Source organism: Triticum urartu, chromosome 6A, assembly GCF_056163025.1.
Source record: "Triticum urartu cultivar PI428250 chromosome 6A, HENAU_Tu73, whole genome shotgun sequence".
Classification (NCBI taxonomy): Eukaryota; Viridiplantae; Streptophyta; class Magnoliopsida; order Poales; family Poaceae; genus Triticum; species Triticum urartu.
The window spans coordinates 215158499-215175473 of NC_141878.1; the positions used below are offsets into that span (position 1 = coordinate 215158499).

Here is a 16975-nt window from a genome sequence, read left to right on the forward strand (position 1 = left end):
TCAGCCCCTCTTATAGCATCGTTAGTTGTAGGTGAAGATGAAGTTTGTTCCATGTTGGAACATGGATATGTTGGGATATCACGATATCTCTTATTTAATTAATGCATCTATATACTTGGTAAAGGGTGGAAGGCTCGGCCTTATGCCTGGTGTTTTGTTTCACTCTTGCCGCCCTAGTTTCCGTCATACCAGTGTTATGTTCCTTGATTTTGCGTTCCTTACACGGTTGGGTGTTATGGGGACCCCTTGACAGTTCGCTTTGAATAAAACTCCTCCAGCAAGGCCCAGCCTTGGTTTTACCATTTGCCTCACCACCACCTACTTTTCCCTTGGGGGTTGCTCTCTCGAGGGTCATCTTTATTTTAAGCCCCCCCCCCCCACCCTCGGGCCAGTGCTTGTCTAAGTGTTGGTCCGAACTAGAGTTCTTTGCGGCGCCACCTCGGGGAAACTTGAGGGCTGGTTTTAGTTGTACGGAGTGCTCATCCGGTGTTGCCCTGAGAACGAGATATGTGCAGTTCCTATCGGGATGTCGGCGCATCGGGCGCTCTTGCTGGTCTTGTCTTACCATTGTCGAAATGTCTTGTAACTGGGATTCCGAGACTGATCGGGTCTTCCTGCAAGAAGGAATATCCTCCGTTGACCGTGAGAGCTTGTGATGGGGTAAGTTGGGACACCCCTGCAGGGTTTTGAACTTTCGAAAGCCGTGCCCACGGTTATGGGCAGATGGGAATTTGTTAATGTCCGGTTGTAGAAAACCTGAAACTTAACTTATTAAAATGCATCAACCGCGTGTGTAGCCGTGATGGTCTCTCTCCGACGGAGTCCGGGAAGTGGACACAGCGTTGGAGTTATGCTTGAGCGTAAGTCGTTTCAGGATCACTTCTTGATCACTTCTAGTTCACGACCGTCCTTTGCTCCTCTTCTCGCTCTCATTTGCGTAAGTTAGCCACCATATATGCTAGTGCTTGCTGCAACTCCACCTCACATACCTTTTACCTACCCATAAGCTTAAATAGTCTTGATCGCAAGGGTGTGAGATTGCTGAGTCCCCGTGACTCACATATTACTTCCAAAACCAGTTTGCAGGTGCCGATGATACCGTGCAGGTGACGCAATCAAGCTCAAGGAGGAGCTCAATGAAGATCGTGTTCGTTATGTTGTTCCGTTTCCCGTTGATCGGTAGTGGAGCCTAGTTGGGGCGATCGGGGATCTTTTGCATTAGGGGTAGTCTTCTTTTATTTTGGTTCCGTAGTCGGACCTTGATTGTATCTGGTTGATGTAATGTTATATTTATGTATTGTGTGAAGTGGCGATTGTAAGCCAACTCTGTACCTTTTCCTTATTCAGTACATGGGATGTGTAAAGGTTACCCCTCTTGTGACATGCCTACAATGCGGTTATGCCTCTAAGTCGTGCTCCGACACGTGGGAGATATAGCCGCACCGTGGGTGTTACAAAGGAAAAGGAAAATACTGCAGCAGATTCCTTGTCCAGAGTGCCTGAGTCTGCTACACTTCATTCCATGACTTTTGGTACCCCTCAATGGTTGGACACTGTAGCCGAAGGATATTTGCAAGATCAGCAGGCCAAGGAGTTACTGTCTGAGTTGAGCCTCAAAGGATCTAATGACAAGGGGTTTACATTGGTGCATGGTATCATCAGACATCATGATAGAGTATGGTTGGGCAATAACAAGGAGGCCCATCAGGCTATTATGCTCTCTTTACATGCCAGTGGAGTGGGTGGGCATTCAGGTTTTCAGGCCACATATCACAGAATTAAGGCTTTGTTTTCCTGGCCTGCCATGAAGCAACATATTCAGGACTATGTCAAAAGATGCACCATTTGTCAGCAAGCCAAGTCTGAATATATCAAGAAACCTGGGTTGCTTAGTCCCTTACCGGTGCCTAAGGAAGCCTGGAACATGGTGAGTATGGATTTCATCTCTGGACTTCCCAAAAGCAAGTCTTATGACACTATTTTGGTGGTAATTGACAAATTCAGCAAATATGGTCACTTTATTCCTCTGGCCCATCCCTTCACGGCCCTAACAGTTGCTCAATTGTATCTAGACAATGTGTATAAACTCCATGGGTTACCTCAGGTACTGATCACTGATCAAGACCCTCTCTTCACCAGCACAGTTTGGCAAGAGTTGTGTAGGTTGTCAGACACTAAAATGAATATGAGCACTGCCAATCATCCTGAGACTGACGGCCAAACCAAGAAGCTCAATCAGTGTTTGAAAACGTTCCTGCGGTGTATGGTTCAGTCGGCACCTAAGAAGTGGGCACACTGGCTCCCTCAGGCAGAGTATTGGTATAACACCAACTATCATTCGGCGTTGGGTGCTACTCCCTTTCAGGTACTGTATGGCTATCTTCCGCGTCATCTGGGTATTTCCAATCTGCAGAGTTCTACTTCTAGTGATCTCTCGAGCTGGTTAGCGGAGCGTAGCTCTATGACAGCGTTGATTCGGGATCACTTGCTGCGAGCGCAGTCCAGGATGAAGATGCAGGAGGATAAGCATCGCTCAGACAGAGTGTTTCACCCCGGTGATTGGGTTTTCCTGAAACTTCAGCCTTACATGCAGCAATCGGTATCACGGCGCTCCAATCATAAGCTTGGATTCAAGTTCTTTGGACCGTATCAGGTGCTTGCTAGAGTGGGCGCAGTGTCCTACCTCCTGGCGCTCCCACCATCAAGCAAGATTCATCCCGTCGTGCATGTGTCATTGCTTAAACCAGCTGATCCACCAGTTGCAGGTACCGACACTGGCGACAGTCTGCAGTATGCGGCGGTGGCGACTCAAGCATCCAGACCGGTGCAGGTACTCCAGTCAAGGCTCGTCCGATTTGGTGGGGGAACACGGCGCCAGTACAAAATTGCTTGGAGTGGTCTTCCATTAACCATGGCTACCTGGGAGTGGTCGAGTGCTCTGCCGGAGCTGGCATCAGCGTGAGGGCACGCTGTTTTCAAGAGGAGGGGCATGCTACATTCCCTGTGTATGGGCTGAGTGTAAGTGGGCCGGGTATGCTGTAGGCCGACTGTAGGCGACTGTAGGCGTGTGTGCCGTGTGGTGGCTACAGTACAAGTAGTCGTGAGGCAGTCGTGAGAGAGGAGAAAAGAATGTATTGAGCAAACCTTATCTTCTTCCTCCTGTAATCGAACCTCCTTCTTGGGTTCTTCCTTCCTATCCACGTCTCCTTCTCTGAATTCGACGATTCCACACCCCGGCCATGGCTAGGGAGTTCTACCCGAGGGTAGCATCTACCGCTACGGGCTGCGCACGGCTGAGCTGACGGAGGTGTGCGAGTTGGGAGCTCTGAGATACCAGCGTCGTAGAGCTGGCACCTTCGAGCCTCATGGCCAGGATATCTTCTTCTTCAACGTAATACCTTACGTGGAAAGTATGGTTAGACTTACTGCTTAGTCAGCCTAGCTTCATTAGAGGCATTTACTTTCAGCTTGCGATAAGCCTCATGTGTTTTTTCATGCGTATTCCTCATATGTAAAACGGTATTTGTACTGGTTGGGATAAAATCTGCAACAATATTCTAATAAAAGTTAAAAAAAAAGTGGGTCCATCCGCATCCACCAGATCCACCTCATCCTGAGACAGTGAGATTGACACCGCACCCAAGTGCGCGCTGCTTAATTGTAAGTTAAGTTTCTTCAGTTCCTTATCTGAAATTTCTTTACTTTCCTGTCAACACTAAAAAATCAAGAGAATTGTTGTTGACTCCTTAAAATGCCTCTGGTGGAGGCTCTTCAGCTTTCAGCGTCTTAGTACAGAGTTAAAACGACTAGCTTTTTCGAGTTAGAATAAAAGGAAACATATTTTCTCATTTTCTATCGAATCGGATTCTAAAACCATTGCTTAAAGCAGAAAACATGCATGATCCTCACAAGCATGCTTCAGTATGCCTTGGCTATATTTTGCCAATTCACCAAGGAGATCACTAATGCGCGTAAAACTTATCTCTGATTATCTGCAACTCTCTCAATGCATCTCCAATTTGAATGCGTTCAGTTGGCGTCTCCTTGGAGCATGAAATTCCAACCTGCAGAATTGAGACGATGCAACTAATTCTCATGTCTTCACTGCTCTGATACCCCCCTTCTGTCCCTTTGCCATTACTTTCTGCTTTTAATAGGTCTTGGTCGATGACAGTAGCCGCTTGGTCTGGCAGTGCCATTTGTACGTGCTTATGAAGGCTAAGCACTTCTCCGAATTCAGAACTTGTGGGTCTTTTACCGGTGAACATCTCGAGCAGCAGTATACCGTAGCTGTACACATCACCATGGATTGAAGCTTCATTGCCAAGTCCATATTCTGAAATTAACAAACGTGGCAAATTTGATACTAAGTGCTTCCTTGGATGGAGGGTAAAATGTGAAAAATCAAATGCAACAATACTACAATAGTTGAGAGTAGAACTATGCTCACCTGGAGCCACATAACCAATTGTTCCTCTTATTGCGGTTTGACTACTAGTTGGTGTCTCTGACTTGTCATTATGTTCGTCATGTAGGAACCTTGCAAGCCCAAAATCACCGACATGGGCAACCATGTTGTTGTCGAGGAGAATATTGCTTGGCTTGAGGTCACAGTGAACAATTGGAAACGGCTTCTGATGATGCAAATAGTCAAGCGCAGAAGCCACGTGCATGGCAATCTGGAGTCTCTGAATGAGATCTAGCATCTTGGGTTCGTTATCTTCCTCGAGATGCTTGTGTAGCCACTGGTCTAGATTTCCATTTGGCAGAAACTCAAACACAAGAGCCTTGAAGTCGCCACCTCGAGTGTCAATACTTGAGCACACTGTTATAACCTTCACAAGGTTCCGATGGCGGATACATCTCAAAGCCTCACATTCCGCATCGAAACTTCGGGATGCGCCAGCATGTTGCAGGTTGAGTACCTTCACTGCCACCATCACTTGTTGGCCAGAGATTTCCATTCTTCCCTTGTACACTGCACCAAAGCTGCCCACCCCAATGAGGTTTTCGGATGTGAAACCATCTGTTGCCTTGACCAATTCAGCATAAGAAACTCTTATGTATTTGTCATTGGGGAGAGTTATCTGTGGCTTTGCTCTTCTAAGCTTGCTTCTTTTACATAACACGAACATTGCGGATAGTATGACCAACAGAATTCCGGCGCCTGCTGCGATAATCATGAGAAGCTTTGAAGATATTCTCCTTTTAGTGGGACTGGAGCACATTTTCAACTTGAGTTGAGGGATCCCACCACACAGAGCACTGTTTCCCATGACCGAGGTTGCAGCTGAATTGAGGAATATTCCGTCTTTCGGAACTTCACCTTCAAAATCATTGGAAGAGAGATTTAAACTAGCAAGACCTTTCATGGTACCGAGGAACTCAGGAATGCTCCCAGATAAATTATTCCGAGAAAGATCAAGCACTACGAGGCCCCGTAACTGTCCTAGTGACAGCGGAATCGTCGCGTCGAGATGGTTCCCAGATAAATTGAGGTACTGTAAGCTTCGACACTCCCCAATATTGGTAGGAATCTTTCCTGAAATCATATTGTCAGAGAGATCAAGTTCACCTAGATTCCTGAGATTTCCCACTTCTGAAGGCAAAGTCCCAGTCAGTGAATTATGTGCAAGATACATGGAACTCGACAAGCTTGAGATGAGGAAGAGTTCCTTAGGTGTTGGGCCGGAAAGATCGTTGTAAGAAAGATCCAGCTCCTCTAAAGGACAGTTGCTGAGAGCAGAAGGGATGGCTCCACTGAGCGCATTAGTATTAAGCAGAAGGGTTGTAAGCTTTGTAAGATTTCCAAGAGCCACTGGGATAGATCCTGACAAGTTGTTATTTGACAGAGATAACCGATTCAACTTCTTAAGCTTGCCGAGAGATGCTAGGATGGTGCCCTGGAGAAGATTATTTTCCATGTCAAGTTCATCCAAGTTGATGAAGTTCCCTATTGTTTCGGTTATCGTCCCTGCTATGCTGTTGGATGCAATGCCAAGAAACTCCATCTGTGTCGACAAATTGCCGATTGATTTCGGTAGCACACCTTGGAGCTTGTTTTCGCTAACATCCACTAATATCATATTGCTGCAGTTGGTCAGACTAGTAAGGAAGCCCCATTCAGCATCGTTGGTTGCTTCAAGCTGATTCCCCGCAAAGTTCACCACAGAGAGCATCTCCTGGCGAGCCCCCAGGCACCGAGGGATCGTTCCCGACAGGAAGTTGTTTACTGTCTGAACCATCTGTAGCATGGAAGCATTGAACAAGGACGGCGGGATCACGCCATGAAACTGGTTATCAGACACAAGAAAGGACTGGAGACTCGTCATCGTGTCGCCCATGTCGAGCGGAAAGCCCCCGGTGAGGTTGTTGTGCTGGACGTTGAACATCTCAAGAGAGGAGAGGTTGAACAATGAGAGTGGCAGAGGGCCTTGTAGCTCATTGTTGTCCAGGTAAAGCTCAGCGAGGGCATGGAGGTTCCCAATGGCGTCCGGTATCTTGCCGACAAGCTTGTTCTCCGCGAACGAAACGGCTTCAAGCAACCCAAGGTTCCCTATAGACTCCGGGATGCGCCCCACAAAGCCATTGCTCTGGAGGTTTAAGGATGCCAGTGACGAGAGGTTGCCTAGCCAAGAAGGTATGGTTCCGCCGAGGTGGTTGTCTTCCAAATGGAGCGTGCTGAGGGATGACAGGCCCTGTAATGAGGAGGGTATGCTCCCTGACAGCCGGTTCGAGAAGGCGGTGAGGGCGGTTAGCGCCGACAGGTTCCCCAGCGAGGCCGGGATGGAGCCTGACAGCTGGTTGGACGCGAGGCCGAGGCCGACGAGGCTGGCGAGGCTGCCGACCTGCCATGGGATCTCTCCTGTCAGGTTGTTGAACTCCAGGACCAGCAGCTTGAGGTTGACGAGGCCGCCGACGCCGGAAGGGATGCTTCCTGTGAGCCTGTTCTGGCCGAGGTTGAGCACCTCGAGGCTCCGAAGCGAGCCCAACAGCTCCGGCGGGATGTGCCCCTGAAGCTTGTTGGTGTGGAGCAGGACGGTCCTGAGCCGCCTGCACAGGGAGAGCGACGGCGGGAGGAGGCCCCCGATGGCGTTGCCGCTGAGGTTGAGGTGGCTGAGCTCGCGCAGGCGGCCGAGCTCCGGCGGCAGCGCGCCCTGGAGGCGGTTGCCGGGGAGGTGGAGCCGCCTCAGGTGCGTGAGGTTGGCCAGCGCCGGGGTGAGCGTGCCGAGAAGGCCGAGCCCGGGGAGGTCCAGCGCGACGACGCGGCCGCGGCGGCGGCCCCTCATGCCGCAGGACACACCGCGCCACTGGCACGGCGGCGGCGCGGGCCCGTCGTGGGCGCTGCTGCTCATCCATGACGCCAGGGCCCGTGTCGGGTCGCCCCTCACGAGCGACCTGAAGGAGAGCAGCGCGTTGTAATCCGCGGCGCTGGCGGCATCGGGCTCCGGTGCGCCGGGCAGCGCGTGAGTGGCGACGGAGCACGCGAGGAAGAAGACGGCGACGAGGAGGAGGGACAGTGCTGCCATTGCCATTGCCGTTGCCGCCCCGGCCGACGGTGCTGTGGCAAGCAAAGTGATTGTGGAGTGTGGACTGGACGCGGCGGAGAGCATACGTGCGAGACAGAGAGGTAGATAGAGAGAGAGAGAGAGATTTGGCTCGGGTGAGTGTTGCGTATAAACAAACTGTAGCCACCGGTGGCGACGCGTCGTCGTCGTTTGGCAACGGCGGGTTGAATTTTTCTGGTACGGGGGCCACCGGCAGCGTGATGCGATCCGTGGCTTGTTTCGTCTCTCTGAGGACTCTGGGCCAATGAGCCATGAGTAGTCGAGGTCAGTGATATGAAAAGCTGGTGGCCGCTTTTTGACGATGTTTCCTTTCACACTGACCCTGCCCACAACCGCTATCCTATCGCCGTCTTCTCCTTAGCGCTCGCTCATCGTGACATGCTAATCTCCGGCGAGCGCTTCACTCGCCGGCTTAGATTAAGCATAAATCTAGGTCAACTAAGAATTAGGCAATCACAAAAAAAGGGGGGGCGAAGAGCTAACACACAACAGCAGCTATTTATGTAGCTAGGTTATTGCTATTTTGGTTCGTGCAAGCATGCAAAATGCAGATTCTTATTTTATTTTTCTATGTGCCAAACATATAAAAATGCACTAGCACATACTATTCCTTTGAAGATTAGGACAAGAGAAGGTGAGCTAGAGAAAAACATTGCCTTGTGACTACTCCAGGGTACGGACGGAAAATGCAACAAGCCAAATATCAGGAACCTACCGGGAAAAGATTACCAAAGTAGAAAGCTGGGAGACAAAAGTTACACGTAGCCAAGAAAATTCTGCCTCGCGGCTCATTTAATCGACTATACATATTACAGCTTAATAATCCATGCTACATGTATACATGGGTCAGACACTCGAGACTACCACTCGTCACTTCGTCTTTTTACTGCCAAAAACACATGCAAGAAGCCGCACGGTCCGAATGCTTACAATCATGGCTTCTGGTAGATGGCTGGTGGGTCAGGCAACTTGGTAGAGCTTCCTGATTCGGTCTTGACATTTCCGGGCTCATCGACGGCCATGGCATTGGCGTCGACCTGCTGCAGGCGACGAGCACCATGGACAACAAGAAAAGGAATATTTGGTTAGATAAGCCTGGCCATGGGCAGTGAGTGTACACTAGAGATCTTATACCACAGTTCACAAATAGAAAGGGAGGCCGACTTACATGAGCTTGCTTGGAGGGGCCGATGTCTTCCGCCATAGGTTCTGATCCTCTATGTTCACCTGTTACTCTGCTACCATCCTGCACAAGGTAAAGAAGAGCACATTTAGCATAATGCATAGCACCAAGGAATCCGAACAAGTTGCATGCAATCATGCAAGTTTAACAACATTACAAGGCACTCTTTGCCACCCTTCAGTTTTCACGCACATCGGAAGAGCAAACAATAGTCGGTGGAAATTTTGCAATGCATCGTAGTAAAAATATTCCATCAACACCATGTATTACATGGTGAGAAAGCAATTTTCACTCTATCTAGGATTTTTTATATCAAGGAACTGTGAACAAAATGGTGGATCATGAAAAAGAACAAATCACTCGTCTGTATGAAGACTAAAATGATGTGGTCAAGTACCTGGTCTTTTGTCTCAGCTCCAGCTGATTCTCTCTTAACTCTTGTACCTTGAATAGTGATTCTCCTATAACAAAAATTTCACGAGGCGCACACAGGATAGCCATCAGAACTAATGGAACAATGACACAGGAATAAATACCATCTCTCCATCTCTCACAACAAAATAAATAAATACCTCGCCGAGTCTTCCAAAGGTGTGTGATACTCCAATTCCATATCAGAATCAGGGTCATCATGCCTTTCATCCTGATCCTCTTCATCTTCATCCGGCTGCATAATATAAACACATGCAAAGTACCCAAATTGCAATCAGTTCTTGCCATACACTTTCAAGGCATGACCAGGAATATAGGTGATAGGGAATATAATCCAACTGTGTAGGTGAATATCCGATGCCACTCACATTAAGAAAGAGTGGTAACAATATTCATCTAGATGTAACAAGGGCACAAAAAAGGTCAAACCAACTAAATAGTTCACTTTATCTGCTTGGAAATGGATTACAATTTAGAAATTTGCACAGCCTCCAACGCGCATCTTTGGCTGTTAACTTTTTGTTTGTATGTTAGTAAAAATTATCAAGTATACTGATGAATCTATTATTCATGACAAAGCAAATCATACTGTTTTGGCCTTACACATCTAAATACTCCCTCCGTCCCATAATATAAGCGCGTTTTTGAATGCTCTTATATTATGGGACGGAGGGAGTAGTTGTTTATATATTAGTGGTTAGAGTTAGAAAAGTTCGACTGCGCGCTTTCTATTAAGTCATGCAGCAGCAGGGCTACAAGGATTATGTTGGGCGGGCCAGGCCAAAGAGAGCCCAAAACTTTTACCCTTATGCTGTTTTGGGCTTATGCTGGACAGGCCACGCCACTGTTTTGTTCGTGTATAGCTCCGCCACTGAAGTCACGTATTTACGAACAGAAGTACTATTACTGTCCACTGTCTAGACTTTCTTTGAAATTAGCACAAGGGGACGTGTTCAATTGGGCATATTCAAAACTTCACTGAATAAAACAGTCGGGCTGCCATACCACGAAGGCACGAATCATCATCACTATATAGAAGTTAGCTCAAAGTTCAAACATTATTTAATATAACCTAATAAGATCAAAGTATGCACAAACGGTTCAATGCTGAGGTAGTGGTGGCATAAAATATACCCCCTCTGTAATCAAATATAAGGCGTTTTAGAAACTTACCTCTTATATTTGTTTACAGAGGTAGTAGTAGAAATAAACGAGAAAACAGGCTGTAACAAAAACCATGCCTTTAACCAAATAATACAGACCAGGAAATGCAAACATATCAAATGAACTGCACATGGAAGTTGGAAAATTTTGAACAGATAAAACAGGAAAGAAAAAAAATCACAACAACGCGCTTCTAAAAAACAAAGACAACAGCAGACATGTACCATCCCGGCAGGCTACCTCAATTGACTAGCATAGCAAGCATATGGAATCAAGAAAATAAGAGATCATGGCATTATAGAAAACACCCCTTGTATCAAGTAATCTGCCTTGTTACAAAAAGCATGAGTATGAGCAGTTTAGCAACAAATAGGAAATTAAGTGCTAATTCATCAGTTGTAAAAAAACAAAAGGCATCCTGATCCCATTATCTTTCCAGTCTTCCAGATTTTATCAACTTGAAACTAATATGAAGATAGTACCACAGAATGCTAGCAACTGTTTCTTATTCTAATATTATACTATTTACAGGAATTTGTGTCTACTAGTAGGCACCATCCCTCCTTGCTGCTTAACAGAGAATAAAATGGTGCTCATGAAGGGAGGTTTTTTTTTAGCAATGAAGGGAGATTTTCAAAGACTACATCAGAAACTTCTCATCCTCTTATCATGTTTTGTTGGAGCAAAGAAAAAAGGGTACAGAAGTTGAATTCCTTCTTATAATGCAAGAACACTTGCTCACCTCAGGGAACTCAGTATCAGGAGGTCGCTCTTGAAACTGAACGCTAGGGGCATGTCGAAGTTTTGAAAGATTGTCAAGAAGTTTGGTTCTTATATTATCCAGTTCGCAGCGTGTATTTTTGTTCTCCATGTTACTTGGTGCTACATGAAGAGTGTAATCTGGACCGAAGTATTCATAGTACTCATTGACAGGCATCTTATCCTCGAGCTCTTGGCCAAGTGCAACTCCTGTCTGCACAAAGTTTAGAAGTGCCAGATGAAACAAACAGGATGGCATCAAAATGCAAAGCAATAAAAACACATGTAGTTCCAATAGGTACAATTACAAACATAAGCGTGGCAGAAGAGGCCAAGGAAAGAAGATAGTAAGCTTTTTTTTACCATACCTCATAACACCAACATCGTGCAACATTTCTTATGGTATAGCCACCACCGCCAAGAAGCAACAATGGAACATTGAAAGACCTCATGTACTTCACGCATTCTGCATGACCTCTGATCGAAAGATTGAAGCAGCCCAACCTATCCCCAGATAATGAATCGGCGCCACATTGAAGAACAACTGCACCAGGCTGGAAAACCTCCATAACTTTGGCCATTATAGGCTTAAACAGGGACTGGTAGCTTTCGTCATCAATCCCATCATCCAGAGGGACATTAAGGGAGTAATACTTTCCTTTTGAATGCCCAATATCACGGACATCCCCTGTGCCTGGGAAATAATCCCCAAACTTGTGAAAAGAGACTGTCATAACCCTGTCTGTCGTGTAGAATGCCTCCTCAACTCCATCACCATGGTGGATATCAATATCGACATATAGAACTCGCTGCAAATATAAGACAGACTATATTATAGCACAATAAAAAAAACTTGACCTAAAAGGACGAAACATCAGGCTGGTTTCCAAATTTCTAGTAGCAAGAGGAAAAGTCAGGAAACAAGGACACTGAGGAGGTGTTTGGTTGGCGTTTATTTGTCCGCTATCAGATTACAGCACGATCTAATACCAATAAACACGTCTGGTTCCCGCAGCACAAGGCCCATTCCGCCCACAACCCACCAGTAACGATTCACGTTACCACCTCGACATACCCTTCGTGGAACTCCTCTGTCTTCCTCCCCCAATCTCCTCAGCCTCAGATCCCTCCGCCCAAAACAGTGACGCCCTAGCCCTGCCCCCAGCCCCGCCAGCCATGGTTGCAGCCATCCATCCCGCCCAACATGCTCTGCATCACGAGCTGCGGCGCCTGCAAGGAGCACCCCTTCACCGCATTCGGAGCACCTTCTTCGGATTGTAAAATTCCAAGTTCAAACACATTCATTTACAGGGCATGAAAATAATAATTCATCAATGAATAGCACCGAACAGTGATTCATTGCTGGATTTTTTTTCATACCTCGTACTGAATTTGTGTCTGAACTTGGAATTTCACATGCTAATAGAACAATAGCCTCTTAACATAATGTATTGTTTTGAGAATTTGAGAACTTTCAAACATGGTTTCCTTGTAACTTGGTTTCCACTGATATTCTCTCTGCCTGGAGTATACAGGCATACTCTAATATGATATGGTGCCATGTGCCATGATTGTAGGATCAGGGTTTGGTGGTCCACCGAATCACTCTCACTATTTACATTCAAAATAACTATATACTCCCTCCGTTCCTAAATATAAGTCTTTTTAGAGATTTCAACAAGTGACTACATACAGAGCAAGATGAGTGAATCTATACTCTAAAATATGTCTATATACATCCGTATGTTGTATTCCATTTAAAATGTCTAAAAAGACTTATATTTAGGAACGGAGGGAGTACCATTTAACAGTATACAGACATATGACATGACATGGTCTCATTTGGGGCCTCTTGGGATAAAAGGTAGCAAAAACAGTTTATTGCATCAACATATATGAGGTATTCCGGTAGTTTACCCCTTTCCCCTTATCATCTGTTCAACCAATATCGTTAATTCCATAACTAATGTAGATGAAAGTTAACAAAAAACCACTAGTTAACTTGATGAAACAATTACAGACGAGAGGATGTAATCGAACCATTTAAAAATATTAAACCTAATGACATGAGCAAGGCGGGGCAAGGTCACCTGGTGGTGCTTGAGGAGCTCGAGGATGGCGAGTACGATGTCGTTGACGTAGCAGAACCCCGAGGCCTCGCACTTCTTAGCGTGGTGCAGGCCCCCGGACCAGTTGATGGCGATGTCAAGGCCGTGGTTGAGCTTGACGGCGCCGCCGACGGAGGCCCCCGCGTAGGTCTGGCAGAAGCTGTAGAGGCCGTCGAAGACGGGGCAGTCCTCGCCGACGTTGAAGCGCTTGAGGGCCCGGATCTGGTCCTGCTGCGTCTCGGGCGTGACGGAGCGGAGGAAGGAGATGTAGTCGTCGGCGTGGAAGCGGCAGAGGTCGCGGTCGCGGGCGGGGTTGGGGCGCAGCACCTGCATCTGGTCGAGGAGGCCGTACTGCGCCAGCAGCGAGTGGGTCATGCGGATGCGGTGCGGCTTCATCGGGTGGCCCTGCCCGTAGTAGTAGTTGCCCACCTCCGAGTCGTAGAAGTAGCACACGCGCCGCTTCTGCCCGTCGGGGCCGACCGACGGCAGCGAGTTGCCGCCGGCGCCGGCCGAGGAAGGGTCCATCGCGACGCCGCCGCCGCCGCGGGGCGGTGGGGTTTTGGGGGATGGATTGTTTTTGCGGGTTTGTGTGTGGGAGCCAGAAGGGTAGGTCACGCGCACAAAAAACAGAAATAGAGGAGAGAAAAATAGGGACGAGCGGGAGAGGGAGGTGAATCGGGGAACAGGCTAGAAAGCGATCGAAGCCTCCCCCATACGATGTTCGCGAGGGCCCAAACGATTCATGAATTATTGCGTCTTTTCTCAGAGCATCCCTTCAACGGATATCCAAAAACAGTTTTTACCGAGGCAAACTCGTGATAGTTAGGAGGACACTGATATATTCTTTAAAGTTCAAATTATGATACTCGCATTTTTCTGTAATTATTACAGGATTTTCGACGACGCGCGTTTAGGGAAGGCGACATTCCCGTCAACTACAAGGTGCTTATGGTGACTTCGTCAATGTTAAGATAATATGCTGACTAAGTTTCTCTGTGGCGCTTATAAGGTTAGCTTATGCATGTATGCGTTTATAGGGATGAGTTTATGCGCATATATATGAGCGCTTGCGTCTATACCGTGTTAAAAAACAGTTTTACTGAATAAGAGAGAAAGTTTTTGGCACCAAAATACTTTTTGTTATAACAGATAATGTGAACTGATGCCTTGAATTATTTTTTTGCCCTTTTTCTCTTTCAATTTCACAATTGCATGCGTATTGAAATAGGACATGGCATACATAAGTAGGTTGAATAAAGGTATTTATGACGAGTTTTGCTTCTATACACCCTTCTAAAGTTTACATGAATCTTAAAATTAATTTTGAAAGGTATTCTCATACATCCACGATAAACTAATTTAAATTTATAATCTCCCAATGCATTAAATAAGAGATCAGAACAGTCTAACATTTTTTTATTGCATGGGTATCTTCTAATTCCCATCTTTAATCTGCATCAAAGTCTAGAAACTTTTCTAGGGGTGCGCCAAAGCAAAATTGATGTAGGGTAGGGCACCTAAGTTGTTCGATTTTTCACAATTTGAAGGGAATCAACAGAAACACTCAAAAACCAAAGAGGAAACACTCAAGACAAGTCTAATCACACATCTACTCTCATCACATACACATGTAAGCAGGGCCGGCCCTGACATTCTAGAGGCCTTGTGCGAACTGAGAAAATGGGCCCTTAACACTACTATCTAATAGACAAAAAAAAACTTCCAAGCCTATCTATCATGTACAACGAAAATTCATATAAAAGTAAAATTCATTAGCAAATGTGGTCTTAATACACCACGGTCCATGGATATATCAGATGATTATAGGATTATTAGGATACACGCTCCAACAACCTAGAAGTCTTGTCTTAATTCTTAACTAAATATATATGTGACATTGTTCTCAAATTCTTGATCCAATTCGACAGAAGCTACAATTCCAACTCTACCAGTCCAACCACAAACGTGCATCAGCAAATATCAGGAGCCACCTAACAAATACACAAAAAAGAAGTGAATGGCATACTCAAGAAAAACGACACCTTCGAGCATTTCTGGATGGAAAATCACTAATAATAGTGTCAAGATCAATGTTATCCGACATATCTTTCTCAATAAAGCACCATGGCCAAGCCATTCAATCTCTCCTGTGACATGGTTGATCTCAAATAGTTCTTTAGTGATTTAAGTTTTGAAAAAGAAACAGTTAAAAGGAGAGAGAACACCTGAATTCTTGTCTTCACGAATCCTGTTCTTGGTCTCTTGGAGCAAATAGAAGAAATCCAACGCTGCTCCACACTGCTCGCATCAACTCATCATAAGCAGAAAATAGACAAGGGAAAAAATTGAGATGCAAAAAATTACGAGGAGTTGCCTGGACTCCACGTCTCCGCTCTCCATTGCAGCCCCAACTATCGATGGCCGTCTGCCGGCTGCTAGTCTCCGTGTTCCTGCCTGGGCACAGGGTGTGTCGTCGCTGGCCGGCTCGCCTCTCTGGATTCGTTCGCCGGGGCCCTTGGGGTATTTGTAGGATGCAAAGAAATACACTGAAGTGTGATACTAATGGACAATTCATTGATTGGCTTGGGGAGTTGGGGTTCTGGCCTCATAGGAACTCAGGGCAATCAATTGGATTTGGGGAAGAGGATAAGAACGAGAGGGAGACGATGAGTTGGCGGCTGGCGGCGTGTTTCTGGGACTGGGAGCGAACGGGATTGTTGGCTTCGTTCGTGCATTGCTGCTCGCTTCTTCATGGGCTGGGCTGTTTGTCTTGCGTACAATTTTTCTTTCTATGAATATACTGTGTATTGTATGCACGCATAGGGTATGGGCCCCTGCTCGTGCTGGGCCCTAGGCCGTCGCACTCGCCGCCATGGCCCAGGGCCGGCCCTGCATGTAAGACCCGCGACATACATGAACAATCAAACAAAAATAAGGTAAAGTTCATCTCAAATCCTAGAGGAGATGAGGTCTTGAAGGTAGATAGTCTTCCCAAATCTCTATGGTCGATGGGGCCTTGCATCTATGGGGGGGTCTTCCCTTTAAGGGGCCTTGAATGCAATGGAGAATCTACTCCGAAGAGGTCTTGATCTTCAATGGAGGGATGGATGAGGAAAGCTCTCTAAATTTTAGTCTAACTGGATGAACTGTTGCACAATTGGCGTAGAGACTATTTAAAGAGACAAACTAATCAACTACGACTCGGAAGTAAAATGAACTATTTGAGACATATAGTTTGCTTCAAGCCAGAAGTTAAGCGAACTATTTGAACGCCCCCCCCCCCCACTATTGACAAATGATTTTGTCCATGCTGCATTTTTATTTGCATTGACTATAATCATTACAAGTAGCTCTTTATGATGATTTTTTTATGACATGAAGTTATGTGAACTATTTAAAGAGATCAACTACACCCATTGGCAAAAAGGCGTTTCTCATGAGCGGTCTACAAATGATAATGTATGTATTGCATTTGTGTGTACCCTGTATATTTACCAGCGACAGAAGCCCATCTCCTTCTTTTGACAACCAAAGCAACTCAACAACCATGTCCCATCATAGAACAGTCGATTAGAAACAGCAACGGACAGTGTTCGGGCAGCTCAACCATTCCAACACCTTATTTTTCAGAGTCATGTGTGTTGGAAATATGCCCTAGAGGCAATAATGTTTGTATTATTATATTTTCATATTCATAATTACAGAGTTTATGTTCTATGTTATAACTGCTATGATCCTGAAATATGCAATTCAATGGAAAA

General features: G+C 46.2%; 2 protein-coding genes and 1 long non-coding RNA gene across 4 annotated transcripts; 1 reads left to right on the forward strand and 2 right to left on the reverse strand.

Moving 5' to 3' along the window:
• Positions 1 to 392: 392 nt before the first annotated feature.
• Positions 393 to 7884, forward strand: LOC147964809 (uncharacterized). Its single transcript, XR_015607959.1, has 2 exons — positions 393 to 3415; positions 4536 to 7884. It is a non-coding gene; the product is annotated as an uncharacterized LOC147964809 (long non-coding RNA).
• LOC125512460 (receptor kinase-like protein Xa21) lies at positions 3655 to 7614 on the reverse strand. The gene is made up of 2 exons (XM_087527601.1): positions 4451 to 7614; positions 3655 to 4336 (listed from the first exon to the last, which is right to left on the reverse strand). Exons 1-2 carry the CDS (start codon positions 7611 to 7613, stop codon positions 3963 to 3965), a joined length of 3537 nt encoding a protein of 1178 aa, XP_087383727.1. The 5' UTR covers position 7614; the 3' UTR covers positions 3655 to 3962.
• Positions 7885 to 8330: 446 nt separating the features above from the next.
• On the reverse strand, positions 8331 to 13844 carry LOC125512458 (putative histone deacetylase 19). 2 transcript variants are annotated; one of them, XM_048677553.2, is made up of 7 exons: positions 13197 to 13844; positions 11475 to 11915; positions 11090 to 11320; positions 9324 to 9418; positions 9149 to 9212; positions 8737 to 8814; positions 8331 to 8605 (listed from the first exon to the last, which is right to left on the reverse strand). In XM_048677553.2, the coding sequence occupies exons 1-7, from the start codon at positions 13737 to 13739 to the stop codon at positions 8501 to 8503; spliced, it is 1557 nt and encodes a 518-aa protein (XP_048533510.1). In that variant the 5' UTR covers positions 13740 to 13844; the 3' UTR covers positions 8331 to 8500. The 2 variants fall into 2 exon arrangements, with proteins under 2 accessions (XP_048533510.1, XP_048533508.1); XM_048677551.2 differs by having other exon boundaries at positions 8331 to 8608.
• Positions 13845 to 16975: the final 3131 nt, after the last annotated feature.